The 23,906-nt window shown below is 36.0% G+C and overlaps 3 protein-coding genes and 1 long non-coding RNA gene across 5 annotated transcripts; 3 read left to right on the forward strand and 1 right to left on the reverse strand.

Annotated features, from left to right (window-relative positions):
- The first annotated feature begins 1,896 nt into the window (after positions 1-1,896).
- On the forward strand, positions 1,897-8,305 carry LOC141683893 (putative disease resistance protein At4g19050). The gene is made up of 3 exons (XM_074488685.1): positions 1,897-2,145; positions 3,005-6,990; positions 7,348-8,305. The coding sequence occupies exon 2, from the start codon at positions 3,016-3,018 to the stop codon at positions 6,883-6,885; it is 3,870 nt and encodes a 1,289-aa protein (XP_074344786.1). The 5' UTR covers positions 1,897-2,145; positions 3,005-3,015; the 3' UTR covers positions 6,886-6,990; positions 7,348-8,305.
- Positions 8,306-8,765: 460 nt separating this feature from the next.
- Positions 8,766-11,540, reverse strand: LOC141683895 (uncharacterized). The gene has a single exon (XM_074488686.1). The coding sequence runs from the start codon at positions 11,487-11,489 to the stop codon at positions 9,003-9,005; it is 2,487 nt and encodes an 828-aa protein (XP_074344787.1). The 5' UTR covers positions 11,490-11,540; the 3' UTR covers positions 8,766-9,002.
- Positions 11,541-14,806: 3,266 nt separating this feature from the next.
- On the forward strand, positions 14,807-16,126 carry LOC141683352 (putative serine/threonine-protein kinase PBL5). Its single transcript, XM_074488047.1, has 4 exons — positions 14,807-14,925; positions 15,037-15,255; positions 15,372-15,521; positions 15,746-16,126. The coding sequence occupies exons 1-4, from the start codon at positions 14,881-14,883 to the stop codon at positions 15,848-15,850; spliced, it is 519 nt and encodes a 172-aa protein (XP_074344148.1). The 5' UTR covers positions 14,807-14,880; the 3' UTR covers positions 15,851-16,126.
- A 2,274-nt stretch (positions 16,127-18,400) lies between these two features.
- Positions 18,401-21,595, forward strand: LOC141686163 (uncharacterized). Of its 2 annotated transcripts, none has more exons than XR_012560736.1 (6): positions 18,401-18,754; positions 18,957-19,024; positions 19,563-19,620; positions 19,815-19,973; positions 20,253-20,433; positions 21,264-21,595. It is a non-coding gene; the product is annotated as an uncharacterized LOC141686163 (long non-coding RNA). The 2 variants fall into 2 exon arrangements; XR_012560735.1 differs by having other exon boundaries at positions 18,412-18,754; positions 20,290-20,433.
- The last annotated feature ends 2,311 nt before the right edge of the window (positions 21,596-23,906 follow it).

Genomic DNA, 23,906 nt, shown 5'->3' on the forward strand with positions numbered 1-23,906 from the left:
GCATATAAGTCCTCTCATTGAATATTGGATAATCGATCTCATCTTCATCTGTTGAGTTTGAGGTCATTCTCTCCTCATCACTTGAGGCATAGTGAGTAGAACAATCACTTCCATTTTGTCCATCTTCTTCATCTACACTGACTTCATCTTTGGAATTATCAATCAATGGCCTGCTTGGAACTTTCTCTTGAACCACTTCATCCACCCCAATTTTGCTTTTACCATGTGCCTTCTCTTTTGCCTTGGCATGTGCCCTGGATTCTCTCTTTCTAATTCTCTCATACTTGTGATCACAAACTTCATCATCAGTGCTATTCATATTGGAAACATCTGAGTAAAAACTACAGTCAGACATCACACCCTTATCAGTTGCAGGATTATATTCCTCATCAGTATCACCATCACTATACTCTACATCATCCACATCATCTAAAGGATTTTTCAAATTATCTTGCACTTGCTCACCATCCACATACTCAATGTCTTGATCCTGAGATGGTGCATACTCTTGTGTTGGATTCCCATCAGCACCAACAGCATATACAACCTTCCTTGTTATGGAATAAACATGTATAACCCTAGATGGTGGCAATAATTCACACATTTCAACTACATCTGCATCATTTTCAATTGGATGCAAACCCCTATTCATGTATGACTTAGGCCATTTGTAGAAGAAGCTTATAGAACCTAACTCACCAGTTTCTTTAGCCATTGAAATTAACTCAATCAAACTCATTGTGTCACCATCACATATGTCAAAATAATCTACACCCCCACCCACATATCCAGTAGGGTTCACTCTAAATTCCCCACCATGGTGATATTTTATAGTAAAAAGGCCTGAATCTTCTGCATAAAATATAGGAACTTTAAAATAATGGGACTTAAAATCTAATTTTATGCACATGAAACACAACAACACATCACTATCATAATAATATAAAATTTACTCTAAACAATTGTCTTTTACTAGACAACATCAAACACAAATGGTCCACGGTGGAGCCAATTAACCAAATCAATATTGAAACCCTAAAATCAAAATAATATAACTTTACATGCATCTCTTATAACAGACATTCAAGTAAAGAAAAACACATAATTTAATTATAAGTGTCTATAACTATTTAACACCACAAGCATTAACCCCAGTTTAGTCGATCATACACACAAGAAGGGAAGGCTAGAAACTATCTCCGTAACGAGGACCATCGTCAGGTAAGTACACATCTACGTCCTTTGCAGCTCTTCGAAACCAGACCATGCCGACGGAATTCCGATCATCCTTGTGGCAATAATGGGTGGGAAGATGAAGGGGGTAATGAAGAGAAGAATTTTGAGAGAAGAGAGTAAAGGTACGGGATGTGTTTTTTATTCATATATAATTAAACTATAAAAAGAAAAATGAAAAGACTGATTTACCCCTCAAAAAGTGAACGGAGTTAAGGATAACTCAAGGCAGTATACAAAATTTAAGTAGTTATTAAATGCAATATAACATGTGCTAGATTATGAAATGCAACACCATAAATGGTCTGAGATCTAAAGTGCGCCTAAGAGTTTCTCCAATAGAGGCACCTTCTAGAGGTGCCAAGACTTGCCAATTTACTAAAAATAATAGTTTTTTATTTTTTTTCCTTCCATGTCAAATGTAGCAACTTTTATCTCCAATAGTTAACACCTCTTCAAAGTTGCCTAAATGGTCCCCACATTTGATAAATAAATGAATATGATAGAATAAAAGAGGAAGTTATAATTTACACACATCTAGTACAAAATGTATTCTAGCTATTAAGAGGGGTGCCAAGAGATTACCAAAAATTGGCAACTTCTCTTGACAACCTTTGAGTACTCTTACCTCTCCAATAGGAAGACACCCAATATAGATGTTGGCACTCTTGCAAACAACCGTATTGGAGATGCTCTAATCAAAATGCTTTTTAGTCGGTAATGGAGTGACAATGTATGTATGGAGGAGTACTCGCAAATCTCAAATGACATAAAAAGAGTAACAACGACTGGGCAATGGCATGTGTTTATGGTCAACTTGAAGGGGTTCATTTAAGCATAGATTCCCAATTTCCCATCAATAAAACACCAAGCTGCTCAACTCTAAACACCTACTGCTGTTTTCATTTCCAGGTGCTCATCTCTCTCTCTCTCTCTCAAAATCTCTCTCTCTCTCTCTCTCTCTCTCTCTCCCCATATATATTTGTTTGAACAGATGTTGATTGACTGTGCATTATGCAATTAGCTAAGTTAACTTTTACTACTCTTGCGTTGTTTTTGTTCTAGCTTTATCACACAAACACCTGTACTCTCTATATACAGTAGCATTACACACTTGCACTTTCAATTTCCGTTAGGTACTAGAGCTATAAGCTACAAATTAATCAATTTAAATCCGAGTTGCTACTAATTTGATTAAAACAAACAAGCCCAGGTTCTGCATATAGTTCTTAGTTGACCCTGATCCAATCAACCTAGTCATCAGAGTCAACTCACAAACTGCTCAACTATTTACATACATAATTTAGATTGGATTTTTCAAGCTAGGGGGCTTATTACTAGATCTTTATCGAAATCCACTAGCTCAATTCACAACACTAGACTCTGACAGCTAGTCCAAAACTCAAGTCATTTCGGTATCCATCACCTAATTAAGAGATTTTGATGGTATAGAAGACACATTTGCTCAACTCTTGTTTAATTCTGTCTAAGTTTGCTCAACTCTGTATTAAATCAATATTATCTAAGGACATAAGATCTGAAGATTACAATCTTTTATAAAATTTGAGACTTTTTATCAATTTAGAGAGGTTATCATTTTAGGGAATATCAATTTTAGAGGGGTTGTACTGTGCTGCTTTCATATTAAAGTGAGGACTTTAAAGCATACTAAATGTTTGAGTATATCATGCTTGTTTTATATAGCCACACTCTTGATCTTTATTAGTTTCAGAGCTCTCAGCGCTTATAAAATCATTAAAATGTGGTGCAGGTTCATATACAATGGCTATAAGTTCAACTGATCCATCGAAAACTGCCTCAACTGAAAAACTGAGAGAAGGTTCAGCTGATCTACTGCAATACATATATGAGCAGCTTACGGAGAAAGAAGATTCCATTGTTCTAGTTGGGGAGCGAGGAGTCGGGAAAACATGGATAGCAAAAAAATTAAGTGAACGTGCAACTAGAGGAGATCAATTTCATTTCACTATTTGGATATTCTTGAACAAAAGTTATGATGAAAAGACACTTTGTGAGAGTATTGCTCGTCAGTTGTCCATTACATTTTCTGCTGAGGAGTGGGAAGCTGATAGGGGAAAAGAAGATGCCAAAAAGGAAGAAAATAAGGCCATAGTTTGGCCGGGATTGAAAGAGACGATACGTGAAACACTCAAAGGGAAGAAATTTCTTCTAATTTTAGATGATGAAGGAAGTGAAGAAGAAGTAGCAGATACATGGAGCAAATTGAATGCATTGCTGCTCCTTGACCAAACAAGATCACCCAGGGTTCTGAGTACTTGCGTGGACAACAATTGTTTTGGTGGAAATCCACTTAAAGAGATTCAAGTCAACCCTCTATCTGAAAAGGAGTCATTTTCCTTGGCAGAAAAAAAAATGGGGAAAAAATTTGACACTTTGCCTGTTAATTTTAATAAACTGGGCACAGACTTCGTCAAAGAGTGTAAAGGACTTCCTGCTAAAATTATCTTGTGGGCAAAAGTATTTAGCTACTATGAAAAGCAGAATTTTGGACTGAAAACACTGGAAGCTGCCCTGGAGAAAGCTTTTAGTGAAAAAAACTACGAAATTGTGCAGTTACTCTGGAGTGCAGACCCATATAGGTTTCGTATTTTAATTGACTGTTGTTGGGGTGGCAGCCACTTTTTTCGAAGACGTGGTGGTGTGCACTACAATGAGTTGATAACTTACTGGATATTGGAAGGATACCTTGGCCGCATCGATTCTATTGAAAAAGCTTATGAAGCAGGACATTGTGTGTTGATGGATCTCGTAGATTGTCGGATTTTGAAAGAACTAGAGGCTGGTTACGTGATCATGTATAAGCATGAGTTGGACTTGCATGCACTGCTCCAGCCTGGATTCGGTACAACAGCTGGTTTAGGATTGGCCACTGTACTTGATCCCGAGCAGGATGTCTTTTGTGGGAGAATCACACACGGGGATGGAATTATGAAAGCGGTTGATGCCTATGAGGATGGACAGTATGTTTCAACTTTGATGCGTGATGGGAGCCAGCTTATAGGAGAAGTCTCCCTTGATTCTTTTCTCGAGAGCAAGCAGAAACTTCGCATTCTTGCATTTTTCAACTCAACCATCAGATCACTTTCATCGCTTTTGTCTGACATGAAAAGCCTTCGCATGCTTATTTTCAGAGGATGTGACATTATTGATGATGTCAAGGAGATTTTAGATCTTGAAAATTTAATCGTTCTCGAAATATCTGGTCCTAGTTGTGTGGAAATTCTCCCAGATAATTTTTTTGAGAAGATGCAGAATCTTCAAGTCCTCAATCTCTCTGAACTCCATATAAAATCATTACCTACATCTCTTTACACTTGCCAAAAGATAACTTGGCTTATCCTTCGAAGGTGTCCTAAATTGGAATCTCTTGGTAATATCCAGAAGCTAACAGAACTTATGGTTCTTGATCTTTCTGATTCTACCTCTTTGTCCTCAATTAAGGATAAGCACCTCCTGTCTAAAATGGCTCTCCATACAATCAATCTTTCAAATACCAGGATCAAAATAATACCCATTATTAAAGATCTGGAAAATCTCACTCATCTCTTTTTAAGTGACTGTACAGAGATGGGTAGACTGCGTGGCATGTCTTCGCTAGATAAACTCCTAGTTCTTGGTCTTTCAAATTCTAGAAAGTTCAAGGAGTTTCATGATCAGTCATTTGGAACTATGACTGACCTTAAAGTTATTGATCTATCTGGATGCTCAATTAATCGGTTACCTGCCAACATCAGCAATCCTAGTTACCTTTATCTGAGAGGTTGCCCTCGCCTGAAGAAATTGTTTAGCATGGAAATTCTTAAAGCTGTCGAGGTACTCGATGTTTCAGGTTCCAGCAGATTGGTTGAAATTGAACCTGATTTCTTCAAACAGCTGACAGATCTTCGAGTACTCAACCTTTCCAAAACAATGGTTAAAAGCTTGCCATCTGTTTCTAGTCTTTCCAGTCTGCGCGAGCTTTCACTATCACATTGTGCATATGTAGAGGAATTAAAGGGACTAGATTCTCTTAAACAACTAGAGGTGATTGATCTTTCGCACTGTAGTGCATTAACAAGCATAGCAGACAATTCTTTTCAGCATATGTCGCGTCTTCAGATGCTCGACCTCTCCTATACAAAAATTAAAATGCTACCAAGCCTTTCTGAAGCTAACAGCCTTCGTCACCTCATACTGAAGAAATGTGTGAACTTAGAGTTACTTCCACTTCCCAATCTATCAAAGCTTGTGGAGTTAAATCTTTCGTGTGTCAGTCTTTCATCAGAAGGTGCTAACTCTGTGGAGTCTATGTGTGATCTTGAAATTCTTGATCTCTCTGAAACAAATCTTAAGTGTCTACCATCCATGTCAAAACTCAAAAATCTGAATCAGCTTTATCTCAGGGGTTGCCTACTGTTGAATGAAGTAAAAAATTTAGGTGAACTTACAGAGCTGGAGGTTCTGGATCTCTCTGGAACAGCTTTAAGAAAACTAGAGAACCTTCACAACTTATACAAACTTCGTCATCTCCTACTTAAAGACTGTTCAAACATCTTAGAAATTCCGCAGCTGAGTATGAGTGATCTCTTGGAACCCAACGTCACAATACTTCCGTGTGGAATTCCAAGGTTGACTCATCTTGAGCTTCTTGATCTTCCAAGGAAGGTTAGTCAAGGATCTGACACGACAAAGGATCCCCGAGAACATCAGAATCAACAACAGTGGATCATTTCCAGTTGGCCAGCTAAAGCACTTGAAAGCAATGATAATGAACAAATCATATCAGTGAGTGGCACCCAGTTTCTTGATCTACTTGAAGGGAATCCTAACATGTTGACTACTAGCTTCCAGAAGTTTCGTTTCCTCATTCGTCCGATGGAAATGAAAAATACTTGCAGGAAGAAGTATATCTACAAAGACGAACTTATCTTTCGGGATACCTGGTCAACTACTGAAATTGCTCATTCTATGCAACGGTCCTTGGAGATCCGTGGTTTTGAAAGTTACCCGAAGGGTGTCGAAGGGGTTCTCTGCCATGCTAAATTTGTTATCTTAATTGATAATTCATGTATCAAATGGATTTCTGAATCCTATTTGAATGGCATGAAGGAGTTAGAAGGCTGTTGGATAGAGAGATGCAACGAAATGGCGCGTGTTGTGAAGATGAATGTTACTGCTGCAGAATCAGGACAACAGTTGAAAGAGATTACCAACCTGGAAGGTAGTTCGGATGCTAGAAAGGCTGCAGATGCAATCGGCTTGAAGAGTGTGCCTAGTAGTGGAAACCTACAAAGAAATAGCTTTAATAACCTGAAGTATTTTTACCTAAATTTTTGTCCAAAACTCTCTGTGGTATTTCCTTCATCACAACGGCTTGAAAATCTTGAAATACTTGAAATCAGGTTCTGTGCTGAACTGGAGAGTCTGTTTGAAGCAGAGTCGGCTGAATTGCCACGGTTGGTAACACTGCATCTTTGGGCGCTGCCAAAATTAAAAACAGTTGGAGCTCCAATGCCAGCTCTGCTCTCTTTAAGAGTTGGTGAATGTCCTATGCTAGATATATCTTCATCTGAGCAACCGGAAGAAACTGTTATGTGGGATTCTGCTGAAAACTACAAAAGTTTCAAGTGACATGGACCAAACGCCTTTCTCCTAAGGCATTCTCCATACATGCTGTGCAGTTTCCAAGTTCACAACTCCACTTGTATCTCCAGTAATTCTTCAGTTAGTATACAGGTGTGCATCTTTTTCATTCGTATACAATGCATGCATTCTAATACAATCATGGTCAACTAAATATATTTTCTGGTTCCAATTAGCAAAAAAATAAATCATTTATGGTTCCACCACCCTGCGCTATCCATAGATATCAACTCATGTATTAGTTTCCAGTAACTGCATGTATGATTGCCACCTCCTGCAACCAAGTTCAGACCCCAAGTATTTATATGCAAACAAACGATTTCCTCAATATCTCTTAATTGGCCTACATTATATTTAGAACTCCAGAACTCCCTACCTTTGCATAACTGTATTAATATATATAGTTTGTAGGGGTTACAAGTCTCTTACATATTTGTCATTTGCTTACAGGAATACTAGTTTTGTTTGGAAAGTATCACCACAGCTGTTTCTGAGAGGAAGAATTTGTAATGTTTCAAAGCTTGTTTTATGTCACCAATGATGTTGAATTATTTTCTGTTTTCATCTGTTAGTTTGTGCTGCCATATGAACAGCAATAGGAATTGACGAAGACAAGTCATTCAGTTATTCATGTCTCCACTTGAGCAAGTTATTTGAGGTATACGAAAAGAATCAACACAAACTTCAAGGGACATTGGTGAGGTATTTATCGACTTCTGCACTGTACCAGTAAGATCTGATGCAAGTGAATATAAAAGCAATAGTGTCATAAATATGTGTTTTTGTGTGTGTGTGTGTGTGTGTATTGAAACATATGTAATAAAATTATTGATTGATCAGACACTGATGTTGCCATCGGACTTGAACAAGTGATACGCATGAGTGCATTATAATTGGTTCACAAGGGGGGCATGTTGATTGAGGATTTTTCCAAGACCTTGAATACTCTCTTGAATGCTTTCAATCAGTTTTTTACATTTAGAACTAGAACTAAAAGGTCTTTTAGCAAGGATACTAATCATTTTATCACAAGGCTTAAAATAGCCAGACAAGCGAGTCGAAATCTTGAGCAAGCCACTGTCACTGAATCTGAGGGATCATATTGAATGATAGAAGACACTTGAGCCCTGATGCATTATAACTGCTTCACTGGAGTGTTACATCGACAATAATCCGGCAAAAGGGGGATAATTCAGGGCGGGTTCGATGGATAATGGAGATGGAATAGCGGTTGTATGGTTAGGACATCCTATCTTTAGAGATAAAGAAAGGTGTGTGAACTTTTTGTACGTTATAATGTTAACAATTTGGTGCACTTCACTGTAAAAATGCTTGATGTTTTAATTGCTAAAGCTCAAATCCTCAATATAATATATACTCATGGGGACAAGTTAATTTTATTCATTCATCGACTTTCTACTATAAGCACCTATATAGCGAAACAGAACAGATGTTCTGATCATGAATTAGCATCTAGAAAAACTCTAGCTTTTAAAGAAAAAACCATCTAATTATAACATTATGTGCATATATATATATATATATTCTTGTTTCGTAACGTTTTGAGATGTCGAGAACCGAAAGCAAACTCAAAATTTTACATACTAAAACTCAAGAATTAAGCTGAAACCGAAATGTTAATAATCAGAAGCAATATTTTCCCACAACATCGGTTCAGTTTCGGTTGCGAATAGAAAAATGCTGGCTCCTCATACAAGTCCCCAGGGCACCGTTCTTTCAGGTTTTTATGTATTCAAGTACTGCTATCCCTTGTTGTGTGTGTTAGAATAATATAAGATCCAAGATCCTGAAAAGGGCTATTCTTTAATACCTTAAGGTTTCAGAGAGACTTGTTCCTTGATAGGATCTTATATTCTAAGAGTGTGATATATGTCATGACTGTGACTATGCCACAGATGTTAAAGTGTAAAATAGAACATACACACGTCTTTGAGTGTGCTTTTTATTGTTACCACACCATAATATAATACAGGTGAGAATTATGACAATGACGGATTAAGAAACAACAACAGTTTAATTACATAGAGAAATATTGTTAACTTATATCAAGACGCAGTTTAGACGTATATGCTACCTCCTGCTAGTTACTGCTTTGGAAGTTTATCTTTGTTGATCCACACTCCTGCTTCATCGCACGGAAAGAATGTTAGCATTGGACAATTGACTTTCTCGATAAATTCCAGGTCTGGAAATAGCTTGTCCACTTCTTTCCAGTGCATTGCTAAGCCAGTTAAGTACTTGAGACGAAGAATTTTCACTCCCCATGGATCCACTGGATCGTTCCATCCACCAGTGTTCCCCCCGAGTTCACAAAGTTGTCCACCTCTTATGTATAGCCTTTTCAGTTCCTTGAGCTTAGTAGGATTCAGCCAGTCGGGTGCCTTATTATTAGGAAAGCATTGAAGCTCCAGTTTCTGCAATGTGACAGGAAGGTGGTGACTGTCAGCATCATCTTTCCCATTTTTGGTAGTTGTGCTCCAAATGAATTTCCATCTTTTCCATTTTGGTTGTTTAGATGAGCCTTCACGAGCAAGTCTCTTGGATGACGAGTTAGTTTTACTTATTGAACTGGGAAGCCCCTTTGTGATACCTCCTGCTGGTTCTGGAACTGTGAGGCCCCTTTCAGATTTTGGTGCTGATGTAACTTCAGACTCACTTGTTGGTCCTTGGACATTTATAGGCTCTGGTGCTGCTTCAGATGCAATCTGAGGAACTGGTTCTTCCGAATTCATTGCATCATTGGCAGCAATTTTAGTGTCAGTTTCAAGAGGTGTTGTGCCTCCAAAACAGAAATTCTTTTTCAGATCTCTCAGTTTTGGCAGTTTAGCCGTATCTTGGAGAGTACTGCCTTCATATGATGGGGTAGTCTTATCCTGAGGCGCCTTTCTAGTATCCATTTCAAGTGCTTGCACTGCTTTAGCTTCTGTTGTGGAGCCTCTGTCATCCCCACTATCCAGAGTTGCCCTTGAAGTCTCTTGATCATTCTCTACTTTATGGTCTTGCAGTTCCCCGTTCTCTTTTTTTTCTCCTCCTCCCCAAACAATTTTTAGCTTGGCAAGTACTTTGAATTGCTGAAATGCTATAAGATCGTCCTTGCGGGGAAATTCTTTTAAATCAGTGAAGATGCTTAATTTTCTCAGTTTTAGCAGTTTAGATAAATCCTCAAGACTACACGAGTGCTTTGAAGGCTTTACAACTGCAAAACCCTTAAGAACTAAGAGGTTTTTAAGCTTGGAGAGTCCTTTTGGAATCCTTTCAAGCAAATAACACTCAGACAAGTCTAGGTGTGTCAAACTCCGGAGCAATCCAATTTCTTGTGGAATCCTCTCAAGATTATGACATGCTCTGAGATCCAGAATGGTCAAATTTTCAAGTTTTGTGACCTGGTCAGGGAGAGCTACTATCCTCGAAATACCTTGAAGGCTTAGAAGCTTGAGGTGCTTCATGTCACCTAAGGCCTCCAAGAATTTCTCATCATCCACTTCAATGTGATGGTTGCCTATGGACTGCCACCTTCCCAAGTACAGAAGAACAACATTCTTCATCCTGTGTATCCATTCAGGCCTAATGTCGAGAACATTTTCACTCACATTGAAAACTGCATGGAATTTCTCGAACTCAAAGTTACTTTCTAACCCATGTTGATCATTTAACAAGGCCGACCGGAATGAAGAAGGGCAATCAGCTGCAGGTTTACCAGTTGAATGAAAGTCAAAGAACTTAGTTCTCGCAGCAATTGAAATAACGGCAGAACGGATGAGAGGTGGCATCTTGCATGTCTCCACCTCCAGGCGGCGCTTATTATGATAAGGCTTTATAAAATCCTTTTGTATAAGCTTATCAAAATACTCTGCACCTAATTGCTCCAAATCTTTTTCATCACTCTCCTGCTCGATGAAGCCTTCTGCCATCCACCAGTAGACCATAAGCCTTTTCTTTATAATGGCTCGTGCAGGGAACACCGAGAAACATAGCAGACAAAGTTTTAAATTTGGGGAAAGTTCATTATATTGTACCTCAAAATCTTTGAATGCTGGACTATTCTCAAAAGTTGGATTCCTGTGCAACCTGGGAACCTGCTTCAAGAGCACAAGTGCAGCTATTTGTTCTGCACTTTTGGTAGCAGACTTATCCAAGTCCTTCAACTGCTTTTCCAAATCCTTGGCATCAAACTTGGTAGGTATGGGAAGCTTCATCTTTCTGATGTACTTTTTAAATTGTCGAAGCTCTTTCTCAATATCATCGCCTGTCTCATCATCATGCTCAGGAACAGAAGTGGAGACTGAGCCATCTGTAATGGCTTCGCGGATCACCTGAAGCTTTTTGCAAGCCAGCCAAAGTTTCTCAATAACAAGCTTGTCGTATACCTCCAGTTGTTGACAAGTTTTGTTTATGTATTCCAGTTCTCGATCTGCCAACGTGTATAATGACGCGCTGCTGCCTTTGCCTTTTTCTTCGATTTTTTGTCTTTCATCTTCATCCAAGTTTTTAGGCACATCTGGGTACTTTTTTTCGGGTTTCTTTTGTAATTCTGAATTGTTGGTTCCATCAATCTCTTGTTTTTTTTCCATACTGACAAAGAGATCAGTATGAATGCAGAAGAAAAGTTGGCATGAAGAGTTTATGTAGGAAATTTGTAACAAACTGCATGGTTTGGAATAAAATAAAATAAAAGGTGCAAGTATAGTATCTGGGAATAAAGAGGAAACAAAGAGTGTAAGCAATAAAAATATAAAGAATAAAGACTTCACGTAGGGTCTGACCAGAAAGACAAAGATTTCAGTCTCCTCTTCCTTACAACAAAGAATCATACTTAAGTTAACATTGGCAGATGAAACATCTGGAGAAAGCTTACACATCCTTCACGTTATCTGTTGTTTTCTTTGCACTTTATCACCATTGTTGCGAGGTGCCTAAACCATTTCCTGGTACCACTGCTGATTTTATACTTGAGACATATTTGTGTGTGATTTCCCTGCTTTTCGCGTACTTGGCCATAGTGACTCCGAAAAAACTAAATTTGGTTCGAACCTCAGGCTTCTACGTGTATTTATCTTAAACCCGAGACTCTGAGTACTTGGCCACATTTGCTTTGTTTATGCATTTGATACAAGAATTATGTTCAAAGAATGGGTGTGTCTGTTAAAAAAATAATACATTTTTAGTGCAGTCATGTATTAGGAAGAAATATCTGACATTAGAGCAAAACTACAAAATATGGTGAAATTTTATTGCAGTTCGTATTATTTGAATGGTATGAATTGTTGCCATTGTACATGCTTGTTATGCCCAATCCCCATTGAACTGTTCCTTCATTGCATAGAGAATATACTAAGTTAAGGCAGATCAATAAGTTCTGGAACCAATTCCTGTTCAGAAATCATTACTTTTTTTACATCGAAGATTGTGGATTCGCCACCCTGTTGGAACATCGTCCTAGACCTAGACTGATACTATTCCTTATGTTCTTATTCAACTGAACTATTCCTCTACTTCTACAAAAATGTTTATAAAACATTACCAATCATGGGACATCTATTTCGATTGCAGCATGTTAGTATTTGCTCATTTTTTTTATTTTTATTTTAAATTATACTACATGTTAACTTTAATCCATGGATTTGTCCCAAGGTACAGTACAAATTTCAGTAAACACCAGTGCGGTGTGGAGATTCCAAAGGAGATGAGAACAGTATAAACCAAGTATAATCTTTGAACCAAACTTGCTTAGGCAATTTTATAACTTAATGTTCTCACATGTGTCTTATTTTAATTTTTCTCGAGAACTAACAAGACAACTCGATTGGGCACTTACTATAAGTTTAAAAACTTCTGTTTGTCATTTACTGTTGTTCTACTTCATTTGGCGAGTATTACTGTGCATCGAAGTAGTAGAATTGTTACATTCTGAGAACGAAAACCGATAAATCTGCTTTGCTTTTATCAATTCTATTGAAATGGATATTCTGTTTTGTTCGACCAGATAAACTTGACATGGCATAATAGGCAGTTCCTAGGACTTGCTATATATAGCCCATTCAATATCTGATCACTCTCTTCTTTTGCTTTTTTTCCCTGGAGCTTCATGTTCTTTCCTCTTTTGTGGTCATAGATATGTCTTCTGGAGAGCACGTCCAGAGAGTGCTGGTTATTCAAGATGCATCTGTTGATCATTCTGTAAATGCAATCATATGGGCCATTAGCGGCTTGTCTCTTCAGCCAAGGGACAAGATCAAGCTGCTTCGATTTGTTCAGCTGTTCGATACAACATGTTCTATCACCTGTGGAATACTAGGCTAGTACTGTTTTTTGAAATATTAATTTTGAGTTCACATACAAATTCAATTATATGCATATACGCACACACACTCTGCAAAAAATTATTCATAAAATTACACTGTTTCTGTTGCTGATATATATGATCCGGCTCTTTTCCACTTTGATATAAGCAGGCTATAGAAGTAAACTGCATTCTAGTTCCACAATTACACAGAGACAGGAAAGTATCAAGAAAGAAACTGACAAGAAACTAGATGAAGATAGAAACATTGACGAGATGAGTAATATACTCCAGCTTACAAATATGCAACAGGTACAAGAGATTCTTTTGTCTCATAGTCAGATACTATCTAGTTTTACATTTTTGTTTTCAAGAGAGTTTGAATTTCTATAAACAATCGATCTTTTATTACAGTTGAACCAATGAGATAGCTCGATTCTCAAAACTCTCTACTTGTTATGACCGTTTTCATTTAATGTAGGTTGAATTCGAAAGAGCTGTCGAGGCTGGTCACTGTCTGAAAGAAGCTATCGTGGTAGCTGCAAAAAGTTTCAGGGCAACATCGGTTATTCTTGACAGGTTACTAAAACATAGTTATGATCATTTTAAATTAGATATTTTGAATTTGATCAAGGCATCTCGATAGCCAATAAATATTTAGAATTTGATCAACACATACACACAGAAATCCAAGTTCCAATATCTTAATATAAATTTAAAACATTAACTGTGATTATGTATTACTGGTTATTTTATAACTAGGGTATAAATTAACTGAAAACAATGTATTTTCCTTTGTTTAAAACAACAGAAAATCAAAGAAGGATAGTAAATACTTTATGGACAATCTCACATGTGCCATTCTAAAAATGAAGAGTGACAAACGTGTTGTATATATTAGAAGACCAGAAGCTGCGGAAAGCGATTACATTGCTGCGGAAAGAGGCCAAAATAGCAGTCATCTTGCTAGTAAGTTCGCAAACCTCATCACTACTTGTACCTAATACTCCAACAAGTGGAGATTGTACTTGTTTTTTCTGAACTCTGCATGTATAATTTTTATATGCTGCTTGTATACATAAGAAGAACGTCAAGCAATAAAACTTAAGACAGGAATCGAAACATGCAGGTGGCCAGGGACAAGTGATGTTCCGGACTTCCATGTGCTCCATATGCATGAATCCAAGGCCGCATATTGGACCTCTAAGGGAATTTACTTATAGTGATCTACACTTTTCTACAACTGGATTTTCTGTACGAAATGGACTACCTCATACTCGAAAGGTATTCTACAGAGGAATTCTAAGTGACGGATGCCAAATTTTTGTTTGGAAACATGCATTGGAAACCACCACCGAAATGGAATTTAAGTCCAGAGTTCAGATGCTTGGAAAAGTTAGACATGAAAATGTGGCTATGCTATTAGGATCGTGTTCAAACGGGCCAGAAAAGTTGCTCGTTTATGAGTATGTATGCAACATGACGCTAAATGTGCATCTAACAAGTAAGAAATGCATCAATATTTCATAGTTTTAACACATACACAGTAAATCTATTAAAGGATCTTTTTAACTGATGATACAGATAGAAGCAGAGAATTAACATGGGAAAGAAGAATAAAAATAGCCAAGGGAATTGCTAAAGGATTACAATATTTGCATACTAGAAGTTTCTACGGAAGTATGAGACCAAACAATGTTCTGCTAACACATGACTATGATCCATTGGTAATTCAATTATTCATAAAACTGCTTCTTCCCAGTACAAAACATTAGGCTTAATATTAGTTCTCCCATCACCTGGTCTTACCACTTGTTTGTTACATTACATCTATGCAGCTAGCCAACTTTGGACTCGCAAGAAATCAGTACGAGGACTTAAATCAGTCGTCTGAAACCAGAGTCTTGAAGACTTTTGAATATTTGGCACCAGAATATGAAGATTCCGGAATAGATTCCAGCAAAACAGATGTTTATTCATTGGGTGTCGTTCTTCTGGAACTAATAACCGGTAGAAAAACTATAGAAGAAACAAAGGGAAAAAGCTTCTTAAGATGGGTAACATCTAATACTAGTCCCTCTCTCTTTTAGTTCCATGCACTTATACCATTATGTTAACAATATGCAAAATCGCCCTTAACCAATTATATCGTTTTGTTATCTTTGATCTAAAGGCAAGACCGTTATTGAAAGATAAAACCTATGGAGAACTTATGGATCCTGTCGTGCTAGAGTCTCATGATCTTCATCAATTGTTTTGGATGGTACGTTTAACTGAAAAATGTATCAGTCCAGATCCTAGCAAAAGATTCTCCATACACAAGGTACATTCTTGTCCCATAAAAACACATACTTGTAACACAACAATTTTAGCTAAACCCTTCATTTCATAACTTATAAGTGAAAAAATAGCTAAAATGCACTTTATAATTTGTAAGTCAAAAAAAATAGTCAAGCAGACGCATAATGTGCAACTAAAACATATACTACTTCTTATGAACTTGTGTTTACATCATTATTCAACATCGCGTATTATGCATTTTTGCAGGTGGTTAATACCCTTCTGTACATTTCGCCAGATCATGACAATGTAGACTTGTCTCTTCCGGAATCTGAGATCGAACCCAAGAACAGGATGAGGGAAACATTATAAATGATACTATCATCAGCACCAACAAGCTGGAGTTTCATTATTTTCTGATACTCCATTAAGTCATTTCTAGCAGTGGTCTTGAGAAATTATAGGAGACGCGGTGTCAGTTGTGTACTTCGTGCTCTTGTTCATAATATGAAAAATCGGCTCTTCGTGTGGTACAAGTAGTAATCATTTCATTTGTGTTAAGCAAGTCATACTAAATGGGCAAAATTGTTTAGAAATTAAGGTTCACACACACTTTAGAGAAAATTGACCCGCGTGTTAATTTTTTTTCTTTTGAAAACAAATATTTTATTAATAAACAAAAATAGCTTCAAAATCCAAGATTCCCGACGGAGCAATTTGGTTAAGTAGGTTTCTTTAGCTAAACCATGAGCTGTCCTGTTTGCATTTCTACCAAGATGCTTTAAATGGAAATATCAGACCGCCATTAAAGCATTAGATTTTCATGTCCTGATAGTAGGGCATTTGTCACCAGTTTCGAATCAGTTTGGAACACATTACAGGTCCGGGGAAAGCCATAGTCTTGAGTCTTGACATGAAAAGATGAATTTATTATTGGTTTTGATTTATCCTTGGCTTCACCACATAAAACGAGTACATGAAAATAATAAATATATAAACATATATTTAATAAAATTATGAAATATATATCTTAAATAATATTTTAGAATTATAGATGTAAATTAGGTTCGAATTTAAATTTCACAATACTTGATCACACTTAAAGACTTTAATTTTTAATGACTTAATAACTTTAAACTCGACAAGTAAATAAATAATTTTTTAAATATATATTATTTTTAAATTTAAATTTAAATTTAAAAATATACGAAACACAACACGAAATATACACGAAATGAAGATAAACAAATACGAAATGAAACAAATTCTTAACAAATCGACTGTGTGTTAAATATTCATGCTATGAAAATATACGAAATGAATGAATATCAACTCTACTTTTAGGACTACCTGAGACAGGAAGTGACCATCTTGCCATGGCAATTTTAGGAGTGCGGTAGAAATTATAAACAGAATGGATGTTGTTGATAAAAAAATAAAATATTTCTTTTTAAAATGTAGGTTTGATCTCTTCATTCAACTTCATAGTTCCCCTAATTATGGATGAAAAAAATGTGAATTGAAGGTTATTTTCTACTATATTCCCTGAATCCGTATTCATTCAAATTAAATACTAACATGCATGTCTCATTTATTTTGTCAATTTTATAAATATATACGTATTTAAATTTTCTCATTCATAACTACAGATTTCAAAATAATTAAAATATTTATATATACTTTATTACTATGCAACCAGAGGTTACATAATTACTTTTTTTGATAAGTAATTTAGCTACTAAATTATGGTGATCCTGATGTACTTTGGTAACAAACTTGCCATATTCTGTGATTACCTATAAAAACCATGAAGCAAACTTTTGGAACATCGAATAAATTTCCCATTTTTATCTTTCTTCTAGCTTTCTTCCACAAAAATCATTGGAATATTAAGCACAAGTCCCACAGCTTCCTTCCTTCCTTACTTAAGCTCTTAAGTTCAATTATAAGAAATTTGGCATAAATAACACTTTTCAACGGTGTCTTGGAAATTCTCTAAATTACTAATACATGTCCTTCATTTCTTATTTTTAAAGAGCTACGAGCATCTTCAATAACTTCTTAGTTCATTCTCTAAATTTAATATAAAATATTGGATTTTAGTAATTTAAAACATTAATAGTTGTCAACAAAGTGTTGGTGCAGTGGTTGAGTTCTTGTACCCCTTGTGTGGGGTTAGGAGTTCGACTCCATCAACGTACCTCTAATGGTAGAAGCACTGTCCTACTAGGAGTGTACCTCCTAAAATTAAGGAGAACAACTCTTATCATGACGGAATGGACTTCCAACGGGATTCTATCACCAAAAAACGTGATAAACATTAATAATTAAAGGATAAATACATAAATACATGGTAATCATGTCTCGGTAATGGATTAAAATAGGTTTTTAAGTGTCCAGACGTACTTGACACTGAACATCACTTGAAAATAGTTGGATTAACTGTAGGAACTGGTTTTGGCTTATCAAAAACATGAATTATTGGCCAAGGAATGGATTCTAACACTAGAGAACTACATTAAAATTGATCCATATATATAGGGTATGAAGACAGTTGGCAAAAGGGTCCAAATATTCACTTTCTACACTTATCAGGCACGTGTAACCATTGTGATTATTTTTCAAGTACATTTGACCGGAATTAAGAAAGAATTTCACAGCCATTTTACTTGGATCTTTCACTACACCATATATGGATTTTAACAACATTTTTTTCTGTGTTAGAAGAAAAAGTGTTACCATATATGTCCTATAACTGACCTAAGGCCATACAGTTTTTTAACGTTACTATTGATATGAAATGGTGTCACTATATACAAAATTTGGTATCTATGGTAACACTGAAGTCGGTGTGACCATTGGTCTTAAAAAAGTGTAAGTATAAAATTTAAAATTTAGGCGGGCTGAATGAAATACGTGGGCGGCGAATGAATTTTTCTAAAAGACTTGGGCGCGGCATTCACTTGTCCTAAAACCAAACAATTAATAAAGCAATTACTTTTTCCTCAATTATTTCATTCTCTCTCACACACTTCTCTATCTCCCTCTCTCTCTTCTCGTTCTTCACTCATCGATGACTGACCTTTCAACAATTAGGACTTGAGTCCTTGGTTTAGGGGGTGGACTTTTATTAATTTAGGTTTCAGCAATTAGGGTTGATTAGTTTTTTCTTGTTATTCTGCAAAAATTGGGTCTATTAACAATTATGGTTAATTAGCTTCTTGTTCGATTCTTCTATAAAATTGGGGCTTTTAGAAGTTAGGGCTTCTTCTACAGGTATGCTTGTTCTTGTCTATGTATACTGTTTTTTCAATTTTTTCTATGTTTATCTTCATGTCTATGCGTTTTTATGTGTATATTTCTCTGTAAATTTATGAACTATGAGAAATTAGCTCAAGCGGAGGTGCCTACTGTGCTTGAATAGATATCAAAGCAACCACTCTTGACTCAAGATAAATATATGGAATCATTTTTACAGGAGGCGAGAGGCAGGTTGGAGTTGTATCAGTCCAAAGAATTAAGAGGTTTTCATCAAGTTCGGCTAAGGTAAAATGATGTTTGCAATTTTCTGCATAAAACCTCACCCTTTGATTTTTATGTTATATCTCATGAAAAGTACATAGGGTTATTGTCATCCTATAGTTCATTTCAATGTAACTTCATGCTTGAGCTGACGTATGAGCTAGCTGCAGAGTTTGATTTCTTGTTCGGTTGTGTGTTGTTTCTGAGGTTCACTGTTCTTGTCATGCTTGCGGAAAGGGTATTAATAGGCTAAAGATATTTATTTTGGATTGTGATATGTCCGGTTATCGGATATATATTAATGTACTAGATTATTTTTTAATTTTTTCTGATATCATTCTTGAAGAAAAGAGTGGTTGTAGCAGTAAAAGAAAATATACTGAATTTGGGGGATGTTTACATTGTTTTATCTGTATGGGACCTTGAATTTTTAGAGAGTATGCTAGAGAGTCCAGGACTCTCTTTTTAAGCTGGAGATATTTCATATCCGCTATTGTTGTTTTCCAAAGTAGTCATTATAAATTTTATTTGTCATCTTACATATTTGTCATCTTACATGCAGGATGCCCTTCAAACTCACTACCAAAACTAGTCAATTTGCTTTCCTCAACTGCTGCAGGGTACATTTTCACACATAATATCATGCGGCAAACTGATTACAGAGCAATTACTATATATGTTGGATCTGTTTTCCGTTTAAATTGTTTGACAGTCAATTTTGCTCTGTATGCTTTTCTAATAACAGCTCTAGATAACATGATCATTTTATCAATCTTCATATCCTATCTCAAACAAATATCTTTGTTTTTAATAGGGCAGATGAGGCAGCTGTTGTGATAACCACCACTGACCTTGTGAGCAAGAGTGTGGCTATTAAATCCGAGGTTTCCACACTACATAACCCTTCGAGAAACAAATTTTCTATATTGGTCAGAAATCATGTGATTAAGTACGGCAGAAATGAATAAATATGGTAAATATTACCTGTTAAACTTATCTCTTCACTCGCTGGTATTACTATAATAATTTATCATTTCAGATTATACAAAAAAGTAAAGTATTGATAATCTAGGTGAATACCATTTTGTTGTTGAATTTTCTGATTAGTTTGTTGTTGAGTTATGAGTATTCAATCTGGTATAAATAGGTAGTTTGGTGTATATTAGAAAGATGAGAGGTGACTGCTAGATAAGAATCTATAAGTTAGCCAAAAAAAATTATGCATTGTTTAATCTGCAATTTTATTTTACAGTTGTGCACCCCTTAAAATTCACCGGCTGACTATGCAGGTATCATATTTCACAATCAGTAAGAAGTTTCTTAACTCTTGTCAATTCAATGTTTATATGATGTGTACTGTGCTTGAGAACAAGGGACTCCAATGGTGAATTAATGTACCACTCCAAATTCCTTGGCAGAGTCCATTATTTAAGGTAAAATGTTCACAAAAAACTTCTTTTGTATGTCCTAATCTTTATTTATTGACATGCCTTGATGAGAGCCACCTAAATACAAGTGCACAATTTTTTTCTCTAGGAGGTACAGTTCTTGCTTTTTGACATTACAATACGTTATTATATATAGTTTAGTAGTGGCTGAGCATGACTATTTGATCTTGGCACCTATGTTATTATTATAGTGCTTCTATGCTATTAAAAGAGTAGTACAAAACATCTTAATGTCACTATCTTATATGTTTTTTATACATTAATAATAATAGAAAATTGTTAAAACTTGCATAAATGCTCCTACAAGCTTAATTTTAATATTGATGTGTTTAGTTATATTTATGATAATTAGCCATTAAAATGCTTATTTGGTTTTGTGTCAAATGTGTACGTAAAATTGGTAATGTTATAGTTATTGATATTATTTCATATTATTAGTAGCTAAATAACATTTTTTAAATAAAATGTATAATATCAACTCTACATGCAAATGATTGTGCTAGTGGGCATTTTTGGACCCTTCTGGCGCACAATGTTTTTAAAGATAAAAGGGAATCATGTTCTAAATCTGACTTTGATACTGTGCATCACCTATTGTTTTATTTTATTAGTGTTTGGTATTGTAGGCTACTCTCGATAATTATAAACTTGTAAAGTTTTAGGCCAGTTGCGGTGCTTATTCTATTAGTATATTTACATAATTCAATATTCTAATTTTTAGATTAAATTTGATCGTGTCAGTGATGATAATCATTCTGAATGTAAGTAAACTTTTGAAGCATTATTTCTTTTAGAATGTTTTATTACAATTTCAGGTGCTTAGCGATGGTCCAACTTTGGATTTGTTTGAGGATTGCACTCGATTTAGTTTGAGGATGGATTTTGTTTGAAGATTGCACGAGTGTCTTGGAATAATATTTTTAATTATTAGACAATTATTTGTGGAGCTGCGTCTCTATGGTCTTGATTATTAAATTAGTTTTATTTTGGTTGATACTTTATTTAACTAGAACTATGATAAAATAGTTGTAGGCTTTAGATAAATTTAGAATTTTGTTTATTTGGGTTGAGTTGGAATTTTGTATTTGTTGAATTTATACTCTGGTTTACAATTTTGAAGTTAAATATGTATTCAAGATTTAATGTTGCAAGTAGATTTAGAAAATTAAAAAGTGTAATCATTAGGTATTTTTATGTTGGTAAAAATGGGAAAAAGTGTTACAATAAATGCAAGTGTTAAAAATGGAATGTTACAATAAGATAAAAAAATGTTACTAAAAGATTGAACAGTTTAATCATGCAGTGTTACAATAGCAAATATGATGTTGCAAAAGAGTTTATTGCAACATATCTTTCATTATTATTAAACCTTTAAAGTGTTATGATAGAATTGTGGTTACATGTGCTTTGTGTTACTGTAGATATTGAAAATGTAACCATAAGGGGTCTATGATTACATTTTTACCTACGTTACCAAAGGTTCAAAAACTGTTATCATAGACTCCTATTGTAGCACGAGCAAATCCAACATCACTAAATTTTAAAAAGTGTAACCATAGCCCAATTTTTTGCTTTAGGTAACACTTTTTGGCCATTTTTACACTTTTTTTTGGGTGTTGCTAAAGGCCATATATGGTGTAGTGTTTGATGATTCAGTTCGTTAATCATACACAATTATTACTTTATTTCTGCAGTTGCACCTCTGTTCAGTAGCTGCAACATCCACATAATTACCCGAAAATCAAGGGTAATTTAGTTATTCAAGACGATTATCCCAGGGTGTTATAATCAAATTTCTCTCATAATTTTTTTGGCGCTAGAAGGAGGGGACTACTAATATCTTTTTTGAGAGAGGTTGATGTCAGACAATTCTGACGAGGAACAAACACCGAGAAGGGGTCAAAATGGCAATAATGACGATCCCAGTGCAGAGGTTACCAACAAGAATATCCAGAATCACCTGCAACAGATGTGTAATAGGATTGAGTCCTTAGAGAAGAAGTCCACGAGGTTAAGCAGGCGGATGAGAAAGTAGAAACCCATGGGAAAGAAGGGTGTTACTCCCATTCAACTGAACTTCGAAGGTGAAAAGAAAGATGATGGTGCTGACCCAAAGAAGCCCACTTTACTAACCAGGATAATGCAGATTAGGACCTTGAGAAGAAGTTCGAACATGAGGCTGAAGGTTCAGCTACGCACAACATGAGTGTCTTTGATCGTATGGGGAAGAAGCCGACGATCAAGGATCTCAGGCTTGAGCTGGATAAAAAGAAGGAGATTGTGACAGATAAGGCAAATGCAGAAGGTTCAGTTCTAAAAGGTTCTTAAGGGTAAAAAGGAGGAGAAGCAGCCCTCTCAGATGAAAGCATACAAGAGTAAATATGCACTTGAAGCTCCTGTACCAGAAGAAGATAGAAGTTCCAGCTTCACCCAAAGCTCAGTACATATCACTAATGGAGGTTCAAGTGTAGAGAGGAAAGATGATGAACATCTGTCTAATGAGGAAGGAGACACGTATAGGTTTAAGGACCTCCTTAAAGTTTTGAAAAGAATGAAGGCGGAAAAGAAGGGTATCTCGAAGCTAGCTGTGGCTTCTCCTTTCACCAAGAAGGTAAGGGACTCACCCTTTCCACGGTCATAAGGGGGGGGGGGGTGAGTGACTTGAAGTTTGATGGAGCTATTGATCCAGTGGAGTACCTCAGTCATTTCAACAATGAGATGAAGGTTTACCAGGTCAAGGACCTAACTAAATATAGGTTGCTAGCTGCTACATTGAGAGAGAATGCTCACTAGTGGTTTAAGAGGTTGCCAGCAAATTCAATACGTTCCTGGAGGTAGATGTCTGAGATCTTTGTCACCCAATTCTAAGCATCAGCTGCATATGCACCATCTGCTAATACTTTGGCCAACGTCAAGTAACGAGAAGATGAATCATTGAGGGAATACTTTAAGCATTTTAATATTAAGGTATCAAAGGTAAGAGGGGCTCCTGATGAAACCTACAAGAACTTTCTGATAACTGGGGTAAGAGCATGTACAAAATTTGGAAGGAGCTCTAATGTGAGGAACTTAAAACCCTTAGTGACTTCTACAACAAGGTAGAGTCTCACAAGGTAGTGGAAGAGTCACTGAAGAACCTTAAGAGAAATTCTTCTGGAAATAATAGAAATTGGAGCAAGAATAAAAGGGTCAGGTCTGTCAGTCTGTTAAGTGGCATTTATATCCACTTAGAACGCTTCGAAAGGCTCGAATTGGTGTCTTGTACTGAAGTTATTTGTGTATTTGATGTATTTTTGTAGTGTTTTTGTGGCGCCCTAATATCCGGGGTCAGGAATCTCGGAGACCATGCAATTTAAACTACTACTACCACACAACTTACACCACAATATATAAATACTCACGCTTCACGACCCCACACTTATCACACACACACACACTTACAGATTATTGTCTTGGAA

Source organism: Apium graveolens, chromosome 9 (genome assembly GCF_009905375.1).
Source record: "Apium graveolens cultivar Ventura chromosome 9, ASM990537v1, whole genome shotgun sequence".
Taxonomy (NCBI): domain Eukaryota; kingdom Viridiplantae; phylum Streptophyta; class Magnoliopsida; order Apiales; family Apiaceae; genus Apium; species Apium graveolens.